A 21,708-nucleotide genomic window follows, 5' to 3' on the forward strand; every position below is an offset into this window, starting at 1 on the left:
CTTAGTGCATCATTTGCATAGGACTCCTCATCTCAGGTCTCTTTTGGGGGGACTTAAGACAGAGTAACTATCTCTCGAGACAGTTTTATTAAACATTCCACATCTGTGGTCCTGCTTATACAACTTGCTTAGCAAGTCCTGGTAGTAGAGAGGCAGATGTTGCCCTTAGTAGCCACAAAATTTTATGCTTTTTGTAATTAATTCTTATATTCATTAAAATCATATACTCTGAAAGTCATCTTCTTCGAGGATTAGAGTCACTGTTAGAGCACTGTAAACTATACATATAGGCACCAGGGTTATCACCTCCACTTTTCTAGATGCTATGCCTCTGTTAATGCAACCCATAATGTCTTTCACTTGTTATTACATGGCCCTATTTATTAACCTTTATCGAATTTCCTTATTTTAAACCATAAGACATTTACACGTTACTTCTGTTACAGCTTCTCCACCTTATATTCATGTTAGTGCTTGGGGCTCAGGTTCAAAGCTTCTTTATTCTTACCAAATTTAATTTTAACCACTGTAGGCCTATTGTTCTGGCATTTACGTGATCCTGCAGTGCATTTATCCCATCATTCCCTTCCTTAGAAATATATGAATATCTGCAAAAGTGACCTTCCTGATTCACATTCACTATATTTGGATTCTTGTTCCTTTGGAAACATTGGGATCCAAATGAACGAAATTTATTTTTTCTATTCTTTTTTTTTTTTTATCAGCCAGTCATGACCCTTTATATAGCATGTCTTGTCAGCAAAGAATAGTGAAGAGCCCAAGCAAGGAGAAAGCTATACACAAAGGCTTTCTTGCTACTCTTTTCCTCAGAGAATACAGACACCTGCCTGATTATAATTACAGACCTGGTTCCTTGGCAGGTTGGTAATCCAAACTGTTTATTCTCAACACAGTCCTAAAATTGCTCAGAGCATGACAAATATGTGAATACCTAGATGATTTGCTGAGGAGCCCAACAGTTACATTGTTTTACCACGTCCTATAATCATGGCCCCCCAAAAAGGTGGATGAATGGGTTACTCCTGTATATTGAACCACGTGAACCTTTCGGGACGGTTTTCTAAAGCCACAGGATTGCAACACCTCTACCTTAATAGTAAGCGTTGTGTTTGGCACCAATAATGGCTTCAGTTCTTCCCATGTGGGCCTTCCTTCATCCCCTGGCATTGATGTCCTTGCAGAAAGAGAACAAGTCCCCAGGCACAAGGCCTCCTGCACGTCCCTGTGCACCCAGGGCCACGATACTGGCAAATTCGATCCTCTTCCTTGGTAGATGTGGGGTGGACACGTGCCCTGAAAGCCCACCTAGAGTGGAAAGCGGGCAGGGGCACATTAGAGACGGGTTGCATGGGTTTACCATGAGAAGCAGCACATCTGCCAGGGCTGTCAGCTCTCCGCAGCGGGCCCCTGCCAGGGTGCCTGTGGTGGGCCCTGCGCGGGTGGGCAGGGAGTGATGCTCGCACTCACCTGGGCCTGGCCCGTCACTGGGGTGCCGTTGTTCAGCTGCAGCAGCCCGTCCAACCCATCTCTGTACAGCAGGACTGTGTGCCAGGCCCCTAGTTTGATTTTGGTGTCACTTACGATGATGGCAGCCCCTGTTCCACAGTTAAACCTGTGGGGGAGGAAAGGAAAGGGAGACTCTTACATCAACCACTTCATCGTGTTTTCAGACTCCACGGACATCACTTCCAGCGAAATGGCACCTTTGAGAGCCAGTCTGTCCAGGGTTAGGTTTACAAATGCCAAGAGCTGTTTAAATCTATACACAGAGAAACTAGACGCCTTCACCTTGGGACCACCTCAGCCTAGTTGTCTTTAGTCTGCCCACAGAACCTTTCAACGTGGGGCCTCCTTTAACCCGATTTCCTCCGCAGCTCAGAGAATCCTGGGCAACTAAGGTCCTCCCTCTCCTTCTCAGAGATGACCAGATGCTGAACATGGATTCAAGGTGCGGAGAATTAGAGCTCGAGTCATTCTGCGTCCAGGGATTTCTCTGGGGACTTCCCACAACTCCCAAATAACAGGCTCAGTGATATTAATAAAATGTAAAAAAACCCAAGTCTTTACACTCATTTTGGCAAGCTGGCCAGCACTGCCATCTGTGTTCAGCTGGGCCCGGGTGCAGGTGTGGTTTCCACGGGAGGCTCCAGCTCAGAGGGGATGTGGGTGGAGAACGAGCATTCTCAGACAGTTGCATTATTCTTGGTTTTTTTTTTTTCCCAACCTCCATATGGCCCGGGGTGCCCTCTGGTCACTATGCCTGACAGGTAGAAAGAATTCTGACCCTTTGCAGCCAACTTCCAAGCAGCCACCATGCCACATCTCCATGGGTCCTGAGGCTGCCGGCGGGGGAGGAAGCATGGCAGGTGTGGTCCTTATCAGGACGTGCACTAATTGCAGCCCACTTTGCATGGCCTCCCTTTGAATCCCGATCCTCAGTGCAGTGGAATGAGGTGGAGAGGCATCACAGAACAGGCTCACCTAGAAGCGGGAATCTCAGAATCACGCAGTAGGAGTTGCAGAGTGGAAAGCTGCTACCAGCAAATAACCAGCAGGGCTAGCGGGAGTCTATCAGACCCTCCAAGTGTTAGAGCCCTACAAGGTTAGGAGCCACTGCCCCAGATCCTGCTGACTGACCTCCATCTCCCATCAATCAAAGCATTTAGCAAAGGATGCAGGGACGGGGTGGGGGGCATCTCCTATCCCACGGGGGATGCTTGACGGTCTTATGCGTCTCAACCAAAAGTAACTTTTGTGCTAAAATAATCAAAAGACAATAATGGCTGGTGCTTGCTGAGGGCTTGCTATGGGCCAGGCACTGCTCTAAGAACTCTTACGTATTCATGCATTTCATCCTCACAATAGCCTTGGGAGGAAACACAGGCTCCGAGAGGTTAAGTCACTTGCTGAAGGTCAGGCCACAGGGGAATGGTGTCATCAGGATCTTAACCAGTGTGTCATGGAGAAGCGCCCGCTGATCCCCCTTGGTTGCTCTCGAATAGATGCCGTGTACACCTCCCTGAGGGTGGTAAAAACACTCACACGTCCACAGAACTCTGCCTCCAGAAAACCACACATACATCAAACGTGGCTTCCAAGGTGGGTTGGGACACAAATGATCAGGGCAGAGGAGGTAAGACAAACAGTCCACCGCAGCCCTGAAGGAAGACGAGGATAGGATGTGAGCTTCCAGGAACCCTTAGCAGGCTGTGGGCTCCTCTCTGGGCTCCGTGGCTGTCGTATCTACAGCAGGGGACAAGGAGGAGGTCCCAGCCTTCTTCCCACCACATCCACCAGAGCTCCAGGAGAGAAGGGACTTGACCGCTTTAGCTCACTGACGCATTCCCAGGCGCTGCAGCAGTGCCTGGTACACTGTGGGGGGCCCAAGAAACTTTTGCTGTTGAATGAATGAATGGTTACAAGGTTCCAAACTCAACCTTCAGAGGTTACCTTGCAATCCTGATACTCTAGTAAACTGGTCCATGCTCATCTTATACACACTGTTTCTTTATTTACAGGAATCCATCATGTATAGATTTTGTTCACAGCACAAAAAGGGAAACACAATGTAGGATGGTATTAAAAACCCAAGGGGTTTTTGGAGGAGTTACCTGAACTGGAGTGAGCGCCGGATGACGGCCAAGGACATGAAATCCCCCCTCCCGTGCTCGTTCTCCCCGCAGTAGAGCAGTAAGCCATCCTCCGCCTCTGCCTGTTATCACACAAACAAAAGCCACACGAACAATGAGCACCTCCTCTTCCACAAAGGGCCACCTGGAAACACTCAAGAATACGAAACTTGAGCATCTCCACTGAGGTCCTGTTTACAAGCATGTGGACTCCAATTAATTCCCAGGTACCTAGTCCCAGTGCACGTTCAATAAACATAGCAATACGAACAGTGGGTGAGGAACTTGGCAGTGACGTGAGAGGAAGGTGGCCCCTTATCTGACCCACGCGTTACTTGGCTTGGTGGACCCACCATTAGAACCTCAGGGAAACTGTGCACAAAGACCACGGTCACATGGGAGCTGCTCTCACGCTCATCAAACTCTCTTCTCACCAAAGAGCGTTCTAGTTTTACCTTTATTTTTTTTACTTCTCATGCAAATTTGCTTCTTCCCTTCCATTAGGAGAACGTGAAAATACAAACAGCCCACGGACTAGTTCAGTTTTCATCCATGTTGGCTGTCCTAGACTGGGACAGATGATCTTTTGGACCCTCAACACTTTGACCATGACCTAAAGGGGACTTGTTTCCATATCTCCAAGCCTTTTCCTGTCATCTGAGACACCCACTGAATTCTGATCTGAAGCTGATGCAGACCAGAGAGCATCTATTGGGCCCTCACTGCGTGCCTGAGTTGCACTGAGCTGTTTTTCTATCTGTTCAGTTGCAGTCATAACAATGAACATTGTTTGGGCTTCCTTTAAAAGGAATTTGGGGATGGAGAATGCATTTAAGTCTTCTGAAATCCTGCCCTGAGAAGAGTCACCATTATGAGTGTTGACCAAAAAAAAAAAGCACAACTTAAAAGTTGAGAGTTATGTTTTATTTGGTGGACTTTAGCTTGGGGAATAGTCCCTCAGAGCTATTGGGCTTAAGTCCTCAGCAAATTTGCTGAAAAAAAACATAATACTCAACTTTTAGATTATGCATTTGTTTTTTCAGTCGACATGAGAAACGTGTGGGACCCAAACATTCTCCCTGGGAACCTTCAGGCCAACCATTTCCGTACATCAGTAACATACAGGACCCACCCTCCGTTTGCTGCCTCGCCTCGAGTGTGTAAATGGGTCCACCATTCTCACTACCCTGTGAATGGGTTTACCCCCTTGCTTCCTCTCCTCGTCTCCTCCTCCCTTTGAAGGAGCACGCTGCTGTGCTAAGGTGTCCAATAGGCACTCATCAAAGGATTAATCCTTCTTACCCTAAATTCAAGAATAATTTGAAATGCCTGGTACGAGTTCTTCAAAGGTTCAAAGGTTACATAGGAATGACCAAAGAACTGAGGATACTGTATAACAATATCTGAAAAGAGAAAAAGACAAAAGAATGCTGTTCCCTCACTTCTTCAAATGCAAAAAATCAATACACACCATTGCCTGGATGTCATTAAGGAAAAACCCCTGATGGTCTGTTAAACCTAGCTTATCATCTTCTTTTCTCTACTCTTTACCCCTAGGATTCTCATTCCTGGTGATTTTGAGCTTCTGAAATTCTTAGGGAGAAACTGGATCTTTGGAGATTGTTACTTGCCACCCTAAAAAGAAATCAATGGCTTTAAGGCCACTGACACCAGCTTTTCAGATGTACATCTGTGCTATATAAGTTGACTCAGTTATCAGCCTTCTTCACCTTCATGCACATGTTAAGGCTGTATTTTTTTCAGTAGAGGTGTGATAAAAGTAAACCCACCCTCAAGGTGCCATCGGGATGATTTATTCATTGCTCCAAAAGGAATACATGTTTGGCACATATAGGAATAGGGCTGCTATCTAACTAGAAGCAATGGACGTTGCCTCGCATTTGTCCTGTACAGCTAACTAGCTAATTTAGGACTAAAACACGGAAGGATGGGCTTCTCTTAGAAAAAGGACTTGAAGGACCCATGTGTGGACTGCAAAACTGCCCTCTGGTTACCAATAAAGCCAAGCCCCCACCAAGTTCTCACCCACCCACCCAAGGGCCTACCTTCTGAGCAGCTCTCACCACCTTTGCCCAGGTTGCAGTGGCATCGAGAGCCCCCCCAGGTGTAGTCATTGACACAAAAGCTGTCAGCAGAGCAGAGAGTTTCATCACAAGACGTGTCAAAAAGCCTCGGCATCACAGCCACACCAGTCTTCCCTTTCCTCCGCACTGGAGTAGGCTGGGGAGCCACCGCCGCAGTGGGGAGAGATGCTGGGCTGGGGGGGACAAGCCTAGAAACGGCCATCGCGTTCGATCTGGGTGCCATCTTGGAGTCCATTAAAAACTTCTTATTCCGTGCTTGGATAGCAGGAAGGGGTTTAACCTAAAGACAGAGGAGGAAAAGAAGTTCAGGATTAACACAGAGCGCAGTAATTAGACTGCCTTACTTATGGTTGATGCCTAATACTTGAAAATATAGTCACTCTGGATGTTTTCCAAAACCATGGGATGTAGAGAGGGCAAACAGCACAGACTCCAGTTTATGGATAAAGAACTTGCGGCTCAAGAATTTTAAGTACCTTCCTGTGTATTACTCAGAAAATCAGAGCTAATGCTGATATTGCGTGATTTATCTTTATTACAATATCACGAAGACGCATTACTTCATCAAGGAATTGTTCATTTCCTTATGAAAACTCTCTTTATAAAATTGTGAAGTCAGCAGGCAGGGGCTGACTACAGAGCATCCGCATGGCTGGTACTTAGTTACTATTAATTTATGATCACCCGGAGCCTAATTGTCAGAGGAAATAAGTATGTGTTAAAAGCAAATGAGCCAGTTTAAGTAAGTTGTAAGTAAAATGTTCACGGTCCATTGACTAAATCACCTTGCTCAGCAAGGAAACAAAAACACCCAGGTTTTAAAAGCAGTACTTTTTGTTACCTCCTCAAAGGATATATCCAAATCTAAGTCGTCTTCAAACGTATCATCATCCTCGCTGACCTCTGTGTCGGTTATATAATGGGGTCCATAGCGGCCGCTTCCTGACTCCTCGGGGCCTTCACAGAGAAAAGCAGCACACCGCAGTCAGCACATGCCTTCGCTCCCTTCTCTATGCTAATGCAGCCACATACAGAGCTGTGCTGAATGGATGGAGATGTATCGGAAACACACAAGGAATTCAACACAGAAGAGAAAGCAGCATTGAGCAAAAAATATGAAAAACTTTTCATCTCATACATAATCAAGGAAATGCTTGTTAAAACCAGAAAGAGCTGCCATTTGAAACTGACAGGACTGGCAAAGACAAAAGTCGGGCAATAAAAAATGTTACCATGGATGGGATCAATGGAGACTCATACACGGATGTTAGATGTGGAAACTGGTACATCCCCTTTGCAAAATACTTCTTAGAAATATTTAAGGAAATAGAATATGTTCATACCTTTTGACCCAGTAATGTCACCCCAACTTACAAAATCTGGAGACACTCTTCCACATGTGTAAGGAGATACGTGCATAACACATTCATAGTGTCAGAATTTGTAATATTAAAAAAAAACTAACGTTGCTATTTTTATAATATCCAGTAACACCCTAAATATCTATTAACAGACAATGGATAAACGAATTATAGTATATCTATGGAATGGAATACTATGTAACGTGGGAAATGAATAAATGGGTATTTAATGTATCAACATGATTTAATCTCACATGATTTCATGCAAAAATGCAAGTTGCAAAGGAACGTATCCAGTTTGCTGCCATTTATACAAAAGTCAACAGCAAGGAAAACTATATATTACTTAAGGATATGCATACAGTTGTCCCTCCTCACTTGGTATCTGAGGGGTGGTTTTGGTGCAGGACCCCCTTGGATACCAAAACCTCCAGATGCTCAAGTTCCTCATATAAAATGGCAGAGTACAGTCGGTGCTCGATATCCACGGGTTCTGCATCCGCAGATTCAACCAACCACAGATCACTATGGAAGGCTGACTGTATATGTAATTTAAACTCTTACAAAACGTAAGGCAATGACCAAAAATACCTGGGAAAGGTTAGAAGAGGGCTATGAATGAAGTATGACACATAGGGGCCTTTGATAGTACTGTATAATATTCTGTTTCTTAAGATAGATGCTGGGTCCCCATCAGTGTTTATATTATGTGAATATACTACAGAAAAACATAAAAGTATTATCACATATATAAAAGTACCTGTATATAATACACATCTGATATATGAGATGTTGCATTAAAAGTTCTTTAAAATAAGGAAAAGACATTATACTAGAGCAAACACTCCCATACCCAGAAAAAAAAGGAGCCCTGGGTGGCCCCTTGGGGGTCAGCCATTTCCATACATCTTAGCAGGACGATGAGGTCTTTCAGAACTGGAAGGTGGGCTGAGAAAACCTCACAGAGGACCACACAGGGTATTGTTCTTTGGAGGATGGTCAGATTAACATTTTTATTCAGTTGTCATCCACAAAGTCTACTGATCCACAGCAGTTCTGACTTAGGCTAGACACAGGAAGCCCTACCCCAGGACCTGAGTCTTTCAAAGTGCTGCTCCATAGCGCCCCCGTTTCCTCCTGGCAGCTTTGGGTAGGCACAGGTACCATCTGCCTTCTCTAATGCAGTCACACCAGGCATCTGGCTTTACAGCTGCAACAGCTCGCAACAGAAACTGACTTTTGTAGGTCGTTGATGCCCATTCGTTATTGAATGATTAGTTACAAAAAGAAAGAAAAAAATGACATTAAAAATATAAATTGAACTTGACAATTCTGCTCTCAGAATAAGCTAAGCCAAACACCATTCTCACAAAAGCAAATTCACCCTCTTCTAAGCAAATAGCAAGCAGATTGAACACAAAACTGAAGAAAATGTCAGAAAGGGAGTGTGGGATGCCTGCTCAGTGCACATGCTGCCGACCAGACATCTCTTCCTGCACCAGGAAAAGGGAGACGTGGTCAGCAGGTGATCCGCAGACAGCGGGGAAGGTCCTGTTCTCAGGTAACAGGCACGTCTTCGCGGAGGTGTTCTCACCACCTCCACGCCAATTCCCCAGTTTTATTTAAAATAGCCCACATGTCAGCTGAAATTTCAAGCCTTTCGATGCCAGATTTATACCTGGATGCAAATTCTCTTAAGGCACCGGCACCCGGCCAGCACAGCTGTGTGCCAGATGTCTTCATACAAAAAGCCAGAGGCCCTTAAAAACAGCTTCCCCTCTCGTCTCTGTGTCTTTGTATCTTTCTACCTCCCTCCCTGCCTCTCTCTCTCCTTCTCTTTCTTCTCTCCCTCCTCACTCTGTCTCTCTCACATTTTCAGAATTGTTGAATTTCATTAGAAAGAATTCATTTGGGTTTTTTTTTAAGCTCTTTACTGGAGTACAATTGCTTTACACTGTTGTGCCAGTTTCTGCTGTACAACAAAGTGAGTCAGCTGTATTTATACATATATGCCCATATCCCCTCCCTCCCGCGACTCCTTCCCACACTCCCTGTCCCACCCCTCTAAGTCAACACCCATCATTGAGTTGATCTCCCTGTGTTATGCAGCAGCTTCCCACTAGCTATCTATTAATAAAAGAATTATGTAGCATGGAGAGAGCTAGGTGGGTCTCTATACCTCCAGGGTGTTCACCCTTGCCCTCTGCACGTTCCGGCCATTCTTGTACTATTCTCACCAATGTCCAGATTCTCCACATTTCTTCTTATAATACTCTACCTGGAAAAAAATCTTCAAAGACCCCCAACTGCAAACAAGATAGATACCCAGGCTCCTTGGTCGAGAATCTCAATGATGACAACTCCTCTTTTTCTTCCCTTCTTCCGTCACCATAATTAATTGAAACCTACTGCTTCTCCCCTATTGACAGGTACTGGTGTGTGCTTCACATCACACATTTCTAAACTTTACAATAATCCTGAAAGGCAAGTGTGGTCAATTTCATTTTGTAGATAAAAAACTGAAGTCAGGGAGGTTAAGTGGTTTGACCAAGATCAAAGAGTTTGTAACTGGCCAAGTCTAACTCAAAGCCAAGTTTGTCTGGTTGCTGCTCTCCCAGTGCCTGTAGCAGAAAAAGCCATTGCAGGGGGAGGAAGAGCCTGTGATTTAGAAAATTAACATTTATGGATCACTTTTACTGTGCCAGGAGCTTTTCATAGATTGTTTCTATTAATCCTCACAAAACCCTGTGAAATTGGTATTATTACTCCCATTTTATCATGTGGAGATATAAACCAAGAAAGCTTAACTAACTTGCTCAAAGGCACACAGACAGTAAACAGCAGCACTGGATTTACCCTTGGTCTCTTTTTGATCACATCATGCCACTTATAATGTGACTCCAAATTGTGATTTTGGCTCCTTTTCTCCCTCTTCCAAAGTCTTTTTTTTTTTTTAAGGACCTTTATTGAGATATACAATAAACTGCATATATTTAAAGTGTACAATTGGATACTTCTTTTCTTATTAGTAAGGTATATATGGCAATCCCAATCTCACAATTCATCCCACCCCAACCCCTCCCCCACCCCACTCCCCTACCTCGCTGTTCCCCCTTGGTGTCCATATGTCTTCCAAAGTCTTAATGGCGAGACTGGTCTACCAGTTGCCTCATAAACACATCTTGTGTTTTCTTACCCCAAGACTTTGGTGGATGCTCTTCTCCACATCACCTTCCTTTTCCTTCTCCTGTATCCTTATACACAGTCTACCCACCCTTCCAGGTGCATGCATTCTGGGGAGACAGAGCTGAATGTGTATCATGCAAAGACAAAACTCAAGTGATTTTTTAAAAAGAGAACATCAGACTATTCTAGGGGAAAACAAATGGTGACTCCAGAAAAGATGCGGCAGCCAAGATCTGTAGGACCATTCCTCCATCTCCTCCTCGATGGGGCTCTCCACCCACATATATGTCCCCAATCATGAGCTCAGGATGAGCTTCCATAGTTTGATGAACTTAATGTGTATTTAAGATGGTATTTACACCTTCTGGACTCCTGGCCTTGGAATGTTGCCCTTATGTTTCTCAACTCAATTGTGGACCCCCCAAGGACACGAGCCATATTTTAGACATCTTGATGTACCTCCCCATCCTCCATTTAACTAATGCTTCATACACACACCAAAATCCAAGACCTCCACCAGGCACAGGAGATCCTCTCACAGTGCCGCACTGTGGTGGGACTTTCCTGTCCTGTCCTGGCCCCGCTGGTCAGGCCTGCTTAAGTGGCAGATTATTGGGGACAAATCCTTGTATGTGAGACTCTGCCCACAGATCCAAAGACATTCTCCCCAAACTGCCACCATTCCTGTCTCTTTCCCCAGCTCAGAACTAGAAGTTCGAGTTGAAAGAGGCCTGAGATATCATTCAGTCCAGAATTCTCAATTCATAAATGTGGAAACTCAGGCCACAGAAGAGAAGTGACTTAAAACCAAGGTCGTGTATCTCATTAATGGAAAATCTGGGACCAGAACCAGACCGTATAACCCCTCATTCAATACCCAGAATACATTAACATACAAATACTTTGACACCAAGTATCTAGGATACTTCAGCCAGAAGGATATAGAGGAGCCAGGTGTTGGGGTACAGGTAACTGGGTTCTTGTCCTGCCCCTTAACCCACTCTAGGAAGTCTATCTTCAAGGAAACTCTTAGAGGAAAAGACCACAATGCATTGCTGCAGCTATGAAATGGTACTATGATGAGAATGGAAATGACTCCAGATTCTCTGCTCATTCTGACAAGGAAAATAAGGCATATATTGTTCAATGCATAAGATTCTTTGGTCTTTATAATCATTGCCTCTGTTTGACACTCTATATTAACATATCTCTTTGAAGCCAGAGGTTACTGTTCATTGGGGGCAACAAAGCATGTGAGATAAGGGTGGGACAAGAATGTGAAATCACAAGGACTTAGAGCCAAAGACATCTTGACTTCTGTAGAAAGACCTTGCAGATCAGCTAGCACAACAAGTCCATTTTACAGAGGAGTAAACTGAGGCTCAGAGAGACCATGACTTGCCCAGAGAGACAGCTCATTAGTGGCAGAGCTGGTCTAGAGTTCTGGACTCCTGATGCTGCACTCCAGTAATTCTGCAGCATCTCTTCCTGTCTCTCTTAATCACTGTCATTTACCATTTGTAATAGGAAGGAAATGGGCAGAGAGAGGACCAGACACCATATGACATGAAGGCACCTGGAATGAAGCTCCCTGCTCTTGTTTCCTGATGGCCCCACCACCTCGGATCTCAAATCCATGGCTTACCTGAAGATTTTTTTACCAATGCTGTTTCTAAGGGAGCACAGAATGTACAATCCAAGTGAGTGATAAGAATTCTCCCAGTAGCCTGGGCTTATTGTAATTAAAGTGCATTACTTATCTCTCTCTACTTGGCACTTTGTTAATTAGGGAAAGAGAACATTAAAAAGGAGTCATTTGTTTAGAACAAGAATAGTCAAATCATTGACTGAATACAAAACAAGTTCAAGGGTTATTCCACTATAAGTTAAAGTAATACACAAAAGACAAATTTCTATTGCTATATTAAGGGATGACTTTATTAAAAAAAAAAAAAAACACCTGTAAGCTTGTTTTTATTGAGGCATCACTGGTTTTCTATAAACAGTAAGTTTCTCTGATGTAACAACATCGTATATTTGGAATACCCTTACGTCATGGAAACCAATAATTGGGAGAGAGATGGAAACAAATGACTTGAATAAGTCATTTAATCTCCCCGGGTCTCATGTTTTCTAATAAAATGAGGAATGGGACTGGATTTGATGACCTGCTGGCACTAACACTGTGTGACCCTAAAGTTTACACTTTTGATTTAGACATATTGCAGGCATCTGGTACTCCAAGGTAAGTTTGAAAAAGAAACAACTAGGGAATTTCACTTACGTGGATGAAAAAGAAAAAATGAGCTAGTTCAGCATGGAAGTTACACATCTTGGCGACTGTAGCTCTGTGTTCAATATTATAAGCCTCCTAGAAGATGTGAACTATCATTTATCAGAATTCATCTTCATTCCTAAGGACCAGGTTGTATTTGGGCCCCTTCTCTTAATAGCTCTCAGCAGCGATGAGAGAGGAACACTTATTCTTCAATCTTGAAGCTGCAATCATGAGAAGAGTTCCCTGAAATACTGTTGGGTGCTTGTCTAACCTTTTCTCCTCCTTAAAGAGGTAGAGACAGAAACTTGGATGCTGGGTAGCTTTTGGTCCATGTTTCTGAACTGAGTGAAGCAAATCTATCAAAGGACCTGGGGGAGGTAAGAGAAATTTGGGGCTAATTTGGTCCCTCCCAAGTTCCGTCTCCACCTTGACAAGTGTAAAGCAGTGACCTGGGCATATGTGATCTCTCTGCAAACCCAGATTTGCCCTCAAGTGGGCTGCATAGCCTGGATTGGGCAAAGAGGAGTTTGCAAAAAGGAGCTTGTGCCTTAGAGTGAACGGTGTTCTCTGATCCAGCCTTTCTCATAAATAAGAACGGCATTTGATTCTTTATCTTCTGAGTGTGTTGTCTTATTTCTCAGCTAGTTCAGAAAATGGACAAAAGGAGAAAGTGTTATTAATGGGCATCCCCAAAACCCCCTCGTCAGCCTTGGCGACACAGGGACTCAGAGCGTCTGCAAGAATGCTGAACGGTTTCCTTTGCTTCTCCGTTTCCCAAAAATAATCTTTCTGGTTCTTTTCTTGCCACCTTAGCCAAACTAACTAATCCCAGGTATATTTCTATGGTGGTAGGGGTGGGATGGTTGAGAGAGAGTGTCTCTAAAGAACCAGCCATAGGCAGATATGTCTGTTCTTTTCCATTCATCATGCTTCATGAAACTCATGTTTGACTACAGCCGAAGAATGGCACCCCAAGCGCCAAATGACATCTAGATACCTCCCCTCAAATCTTCCCGACTCCCTTATCTTTATGATCTTTCTGCCTGCACACACAGAGGAAGCACCAACTCCATAAACCCTGTGGAGTGTTGTCTTTTGAAGAACATAAACCAGCCAACCAAGAACAACCCACTGCATCCTTCTCCCTTGGAGTCTCCCTTTTTAAAGATAATGGGGCTGTGGAAAGCTAAGCAGATGGCCAGAAACCAAGGTGTTAGGTACCTGCTTCTCTACTACCTGCTGATGGAGGAGATACACAGGCAAAGCAAAATGCGAGAGGTGGCTGTGAACACAGCAGGACAACCCAAGGCCGTGTTTTCATTATGGTGTGCTGAAAATTTCAGGTGTGGAATCTTTGTAACTTCAGAGAATCATGAATACTAATTTACAGACAACATTCTGTGGGGATACTCAGAACTCAAGGTGGAGTGGGTAGTGTAAAATTTAGATAGGCAAGTAAAACATTTCTAACAGCTGAAATAGGGCTGGCAGGGTTATGTATACAGCAGGCCCTCAATATTATTTAGATAAGAGAGTGAGTAAATGACTGAATGTTCTCCATGAGAGCCAAATTTTCTTATAGGGTGCTCTGCACATGATAAATGCAAAATAAATGTTTGTTGAAAGACTCCAGCTTTAATCTGGTCAGTGGCAATGCTCTAAGTGTCTAATCAGTCATTTCCACTGGGAGTTTAGTAGTAATTCTTAATTAACTATTAATAACAGAAAACTATTGTCCAGGGACTTCCCTGGTGGTGCAGTGGTTAAGAATCCACCTGCCAATGCAGGCGACACAGGTTTAAGCCCTGGTCCGAGAAGATCCCACATGCTGAGGGGCAACTAAGCCCATGCAGTGCAACTACTGAGCCTGCATTCTAGAGCCTGCAAGCCACAACTACTGAGCCCACGTGCCACAACTACTGAAGCCCATGCGCCTAGAGCCCATGCTCTGCAACAAAAGAAGCCACTGCAATGAGAAGCCCGCACACCTCAACAAAGAGTAATGCCCTCTTGCTGCAGCTAGAGAAAAGCCCGTGCGCAGCAACGAAAACTCAATGCAGACAGAAAGAAAGAAAGAAAGAAAGAAAGAAAGAAAGAAAGAAAGAAAGAAAGAAAAAGAAAACTATTCTCTATAGTGTCAGAAGGATAACAGGGCTTTAAAGTGAGAGTTTCTCTCTCTCTCTCTCTGCAAGATAATTTGACAGTGTATACCAAGTGTTTGAATTACTTGATTTTTTGATTCTACTACTAGGAATTTGTCCTAAGAAAATGGTCAGATGTATAAAAAATATTCATTATCATGTAAACATTATCTTAAGAAATGTAATGGCATGTTCTATATTTATGGGATGAATTTATGCTTGGAAATATGGAGGTCATTGGTGCTCCTCACATGAGTGATGGGATTGGAAGCAGATTGGAGTGAATTGAAGAGTTAATAGGAGGTTGCAAAAACAGTAGTAATGATAAATAAGTATAGACAACACCATAACTCTACCCTGAAGGAAAGCAGAGAAATGAGACAGTAGGTGGAGGGTTTGCAGGGTCCAGGAAGTCTTTTTTTTTGAGTATGGAATACATGTTTGCATGCTGATGGGAATGATCTAGAAAAGCAGAGAGTAAAAGATGGATCACATGGGAGAGACTAGAAGGTAGCAAACCAAAAACAGACGTATGTAGTGTGATCTCCAATTGGCCTAGTATTGTATAAGGCAGGGCTTGGTTCAGATCCAGTACTTGGGAATCAGGAGGCAGAATAGAGAGATTGAGATGAGAAAGAGAGAGGAGGGGCAGCTCCTCAGTGGCTCACAATCCAGTGGGGAGGGAGACTCATATACCTACAACCGCAGCGCAGGATGACTGATGCTATGGTGAGAGTGAGCCCCAGTGCCTCTGTGGGTTTTCTGTGCTCCTTAGAGTGGCTTCACAGTTGGGCACCAACTGTGGTTCAGTTCTCTTGTAGGTATTCTGATCAGCAAATGGCTTAAACTAAAGACCCTCACACCCCATCACCCCTCTTCTCTCCTCTGAGGAAAGGTGCTAGGAGAAAATGATTACCATCACAAAATTCTATGTTTGATTAAATGATTTTTCAGCAATGAGAGTGAAACAAAAACATGATCACACAGCCTAAGAGAGTTTGTCCCTAACAGACCTTCAAGGATTTACTGAGAAGTACACTTCAGGAAGAAGAAGGAAAGAGGAAGATGCAAAGAGTAGTGGGCAGAGAAACTGTATGGATAAATCTAAACAAGTGAAGCATTACTGTAAAAATAAATAAATAGCCTAAACTTGTACCTATTCAACAAAGTGAAACAAAAATGCTGCAGAGTAACATGTGAGATAAGAAGGAATTGATTTGGATCAAAGCTGCTAAGGTCCTTTTATTGTTCTTGAAGAGGGTAACAGATGTTGATTAACTTTAGACCATAAAAGTTTTAAAGTTAACAATTTATGGATAGTAAATAAAAGAATATATAATTTCTTCCCAATAGAGAGGAAAGGGGACTAAGAAAATATAGTCAATTCTACAGAAAACAGGAAAGGAAAAAAGATAAAGACCCCCCTCTCCAAGAAAATAGAAAAAACAGAGTAAATGGTACAAAATAAGATGGTAGAAATAAATAAAATGTCAACAATTATAATAACTATTAATGTAATAAACTTGCCATTTAAAAGACAGTGCTCGTCAGATTGGATTTTTAAAAGTTAAGCTACATGCTGTTTCCTAAAATATAAGACAGAGAGATCAAAAGTTTTAAAAAAAAGTAGTAAATGTTTCAAGCAATCTCTAGTGGATCTACATTATTTTTGGACAATACAGACTTCAAGGAGAAAATGAAGTATTATTAATGATAAAAATTGTTACTAAGTAATGATTAAATGAACCATCAGGAATACAAAACGTGTATGTATCTAATATCACAACCTCATATATATATATCAATAAAAAACTGAGAGAGGTGGAGGGAGATACAATGGAAAATTTTAATGTATCTTTCTCAGTAATTGTTAGATCAATCTGACAATATTGAAGATTTGAACAGTGATACTAGAAAGCTTGATCAAATAGTCATACATAAAACCCTAGACATCAAAATAAAAGAGAATGCATGTTCTTTTCCAAAGTATATGGGAAAACCGCATGAAAAGAAAATTGTAACTACAAAAAAAGAAAACTCTGCAGATTTCAAAAATTTAAAACAGACTTCTAAATATAAGATTCTTGAGAATAAGTCTAACAAAAGCTATGAAGGACTTTTTAGGAAAAGATGTTAAAAGTCTACTAAAAGTCTTTAGAAAAGATCCAAATGAATGGATGATATAGCCATGAATTGGATGATTCTATATCACAGAGATACTAATTCCTCCAAAATTATATTACAAATTTAATTCTAATTTTAAAAATTCAACATTATTCTGGTTTTTAAAATCCCTACAGGGTTTTTCACCTAATTGGAAAACTGATTCTAAAGTTTATATTGAAGAGCAAAGGGTCAAGAACAGACAATTCTGAAGAACACAGTGGAACAGCATTACCTACCAGATATCATGACCTTATAAAGCTGTAGAAACTAAGACAGTGTGGCATTTTATTTTATCTTATTTTATTTTATTTTATTGGCCACGCTGCGTGGCATGCAGGATCTTAGTTCCCTGACCAGGGATGGAACCCATGTCCCTTGCTGTGGAAGGGCAGAGTCTTAACCACTGGACTGCCAGGGAAGTCAGACAGGGTGGTATTGATGTAGGGATAAAGAAATAGACTACAGCAGTGGTCCTGAACCTTTTTGGCACAAGGGACCGGTTTCATGGAAGACAATTTTTCCAGCAGGGTGGGGGGATGGTTCAGGCGGTAATGGGAGCCATGGGCAGCGATGGGGAGCGGCAGATGAAGCTTTGCTCACCTGCCACTCACCTCCTGCTGTGCAGCCTGTTCCTAACAGGCCGAGGACTGGTCTTCGGGTCAGCGGTTGGGGACCCCTGGACTACAGACATCAGAAACAGATTCACAGATGTATGGAGATCTGATACATCAGAAAGACGCTGTTGCAAACCAATAGGAGAAAAGATGAACAATTCGATAACTGGTGCTGGGGCAAGTGGTTATCTGTATGGAAAAAATTACTAAATTAGGCTCACACTCCTGCATACCTAAAACTAAATCCCAGATACATTAAAATTCTGAATATGAAAAGGAGAATTTTCACACTTTTAGAATAAAATAGAGGACTTTGCTTAATGACCTTGGGGAAAGGAAGTAGTTTCCAAAAAAAAAAAAAAAAGGAAGCATAAATTATAAAGAAAATTGAGATATTTAACTACATCGAAAAAAATACTTCTATTCAATAATTGATACTGTAAATGATGTCATAAGTGAAGTAAACAATAAGTCACAGACTAGTAGAAGATCTCTGTAACAAATTATTGACTAAGGATTAGCATTTAACTATATATATTAATGCTTATTAATATTTATTTATATGTAACTATACATTGTGTATATAATTAACATATATGGATATGCCAATAAAAATAGGCAAAACGTATAAAAGGTCATAGGATGACTAATAAAGTTATAAAATTATGTTGAACTTCACTAAAAATAGAGAAATGCAAGTCAGGGCAATAATGACATATCATTTTATATCCATCAGATTGACCATGTGTAAAAGTCTGATTACTACCAAGTGTCAGCAAGGACACACAGCAAGAAGAGTCTGGAACCCACTTCCAGTGGGAGCGAAGGTAAGTACAATCACCGAGGAACAAATCTCTGCTAGGGGATGGGGCTGAAGCCACGCACACACTACAACCTGGCAGTTCCATTTGTAAGCACGTGCTTAAGGAAACATACAGGAGACTGTTCACTGCAACACTGTGATGGCAAAAAACTGGAACACTTCAAATGTCCAACATCAGAATAACTGACAGATAAACTATGGTATATTTATACACCCGTGTCACGGTACAGCAGTGACGCTGCATCAACTAGAACTTTGCAATTTAATTTGCAAAAACATGATACAGTGGAAAAAAGTCAGTCACAAAAGGGTGCTTGCCATGTCGTTGCATTTATAAGAAATGTAAAAACAATACCACATTTTTGTAAATAAATATATATATATATACATGTTACATATAATGATTGAAATGTGTAGGGAAATCATAAGCACTAAATACAAATATGTCTCAGAAAGAGGAAGAAGAACAGTGTGGGGAGGGGGACACAGGGGCTGCCCCCATATCTGTCATGTTGGGTTTTTTTTGGTAACACTGAAGAAAATATGGCAGCCGTAAAGATTCAGCAAAGTGGGGTCATGGATCCAAAGGATTCCTGATATTTTTCATTCTGTTTGAAATTGTCCATAAGAAGAAGAAAGCAATGTGACAAAGCCTGAATTTTATTAGGAGATTGAAAATCCACACCTAAGAGAATAAGGAACAAAAGAGATACTGTAGAAACTTGAACCAGTGACTTGGAGGTGAACCTGAGGGATTACCCCCAGAACGCTGAGCAAAATGTCAAAGAGACTAAAAAATATACGAGAGCTAATAATAGATATGGGTGTGGATATACAGCATGAAGTCCAAACTGAGGGATTATGAGTGTTCCTTTGGTATTTACCAGAATAATGGGAACAGAAATAAGAATCAAAAACATAAAAATGTAATTTGTCTGAGCAGGAGAAAAAAAAAAGCAGGAGAATATATTTTGAAAGGGCTAATATTTCCACTGAAATCCAAAGATCTACACCTAGACATAAACTGGCAAAATCTCGGTAGGATAAAGAAAAACTTTAAGAATCAAGGAAGGTGGTGATTTCTGTGCAGACAAGCAGTTGGGCAAGTAAAGAAATACTTGATGATGAAATACACAGTTTAGGAGATGATTTTTCCAGATTGTTTTTGGTTTAGTGAAGACAAATTAGGAAGGCAAAGGAAGTTCTACTATCTTCAGAGAGAGTGTGTCTGAACTGAAAAGAATAAAGATACTTTTCGTAACCACTGGTTTGTTCTCTACATCTGTGAGTCTATTTCTTTGGATTTCACATATAAGTGACATACAGTATTTGTCTTTCTCTAGTAGGGAGAGGAAAGAGGGGAGGGGCAAAATAGAGGTAGGGCCTAAGAGGTACAAACTATTATGTATAAAATAAATAATCTACAAGGATATATTGCACAAACACAGGAAATGTAGCCAATATTTTATAATAACTATAAATGGAATACAACCTTTAAAAATTGTAAATCACTGTGTTTTACACTTGAAACTTATATTGTACATCAACTATACTTCAATAAAAAAGACAAAAAATAATTTGGACCAGGGGATGGGGAGAGGAAGGAATGGGAAATTATTACTTTGTTTAACGGAGAGTCTCTGTCTGGGGTGATGGAAAAAGTTCTGGAGGTAGTTGGTGGTGAAGGTTGCAAACATTGTAAATGAACTTAATGCCACTAAACTGTACACTACAGATGGTGAAAATGGTCAATTTTATGTTATGTATGTTTTACCGCCATAAAAATATAATAAATGAAAGAAAAAGAATTAAGATCCTTTTGAAATATCCCTTTGAATTCCAATTTAAAAGAAAAATCTCTGGTATTCAATAGCAGAATGTATGTTAGGTATCAGTCTTCAAAATATAGTCAAGGAATTTACTGAATAATTCTAAGGGACATATTAATTACGACTGCTTCTAATTTTCTAAGAGTTTTCTTTCTGTCAGCTTCAATCACCCCAATAGAAAGGCCATTACTCAACAATCCAGTTTTTTACGAGAATCAGTCAAAATTGAGCCATGCAAAATGTTTCCTCATCATTAAACCACTATTAAAACTACTATTATAGTCAGTATTCATTATAATGCTCAATATTCTTTATATAATGATTCCTTTGGTAATTTCTTCCTGTAACTGTATCCAGAAAAAAAATAATTTTCACTGAAAAACTAGTTTGCATCCTTTGGTCAGACATTGAGAGTTCTATAAGACCTTGATTTCTTTCTTGTCTTTGCTAACAGGAAATTCAGAGTTTAGTGACATCCAGGACTTAACTGTCTCATCTCATACAATTATGTCACCTACTTCTATTTGGTTTCTGATCATCTTATCATAGTTCTTCTTAATTAAGGTGTGTGAGTGTGTATGTATGTGTGAGTGTGTGTATAAACTTCCTCAAACCACTTTTGTACATGGGTGAAATGTAAATGATTTAACATTCACTGTACATTTCATACCTGTGACTCATTCAATTTACAAATGGAAGTTTGTGCCTCTTCACCTCTCTTACCTATGTCTTTTCTCCCCACTCCCTCACCCCTCTGGCAACAACTTGTGTGTACTCTGTATCTACAGCTCTGTTTCTGTTTTGTTACGTTTGTTCGTTTGTTTTTGATTTTTAGATTCCACATGTAAGAGAAATCACACAGTATTTGTCTTTCCCTGTCTTATTTCACTTAACATAATACCCTCTAAGTCATGTAACATCTTTGTATAGTGACATATCATAACTGGTGATCATTTTGAAATGTATAGAAACCACTATATTGTGTACCAGGAACTAACATAGTGTTGTAGGTCAATTATACTTCAAAAACAAACAAATTCACAGAAAAAGAGATCGGATGTGGGAGGGGAAATCAGATGAAGGTAGTCAAAAGGTACAAACTTCCAGGTAAAAGATAAATAAGTACTAGGGATGTAATGTACAACATAAGTATAATTAACACTGTTGTATGTTACTTGTGAAAATTGTTAAGAGAGTAGTAAGTCCTGAGCTCTCATCCCAAGGAAAAAAGGTTCTCTCTCTTTAAATTTATATTTTGTGTCTACATGAGACATGGCTGTTCACTAAACTCATTTTGATAATCTTTTCATAAGGTATGTGAGGCAAATCATTATGCTCTACACCTTAAACGTATACACTGTTGTAAGTCAATAATATCCCAATAAAATTGGAAGAAAAAAAAATACATTCAAATGTCTTGAGTAAACTCACGTTTCCAAAGCTTGCATAGCCCCAGGAGACAGCCACTTTGTGGATGAGACTGTTGCTGATAAAACAAAGCTAGGGAGGGTCCCATCAGTATCCTGTCATGATGAAAAACATTCCTACTTTGGCT

General features: G+C 41.3%; 1 protein-coding gene across 2 annotated transcripts in view; it reads right to left on the bottom strand.

Moving 5' to 3' along the window:
• Window positions 1–21,708, bottom strand: part of EGFLAM (EGF like, fibronectin type III and laminin G domains) — a 181,406-nt gene that overhangs the window by 47,565 nt on the left and 112,133 nt on the right. The window contains exons 8-13 of one of the 2 annotated variants that reach the window (XM_057709654.1): window positions 6,597–6,712; window positions 5,717–6,035; window positions 4,953–5,053; window positions 3,633–3,733; window positions 1,489–1,633; window positions 1,111–1,326 (exon numbers count right to left, since the gene is read on the bottom strand). In XM_057709654.1, coding sequence (XP_057565637.1) covers window positions 1,111–1,326; window positions 1,489–1,633; window positions 3,633–3,733; window positions 4,953–5,053; window positions 5,717–6,035; window positions 6,597–6,712 — 998 coding nt within the window. The remainder of the gene's footprint in view (window positions 1–1,110; window positions 1,327–1,488; window positions 1,634–3,632; window positions 3,734–4,952; window positions 5,054–5,716; window positions 6,036–6,596; window positions 6,713–21,708) is intronic. The other variant, XM_057709655.1, reaches the window with a different exon arrangement.

Source organism: Hippopotamus amphibius, chromosome 15 (genome assembly GCF_030028045.1).
Source record: "Hippopotamus amphibius kiboko isolate mHipAmp2 chromosome 15, mHipAmp2.hap2, whole genome shotgun sequence".
Classification (NCBI taxonomy): Eukaryota; Metazoa; Chordata; class Mammalia; order Artiodactyla; family Hippopotamidae; genus Hippopotamus; species Hippopotamus amphibius.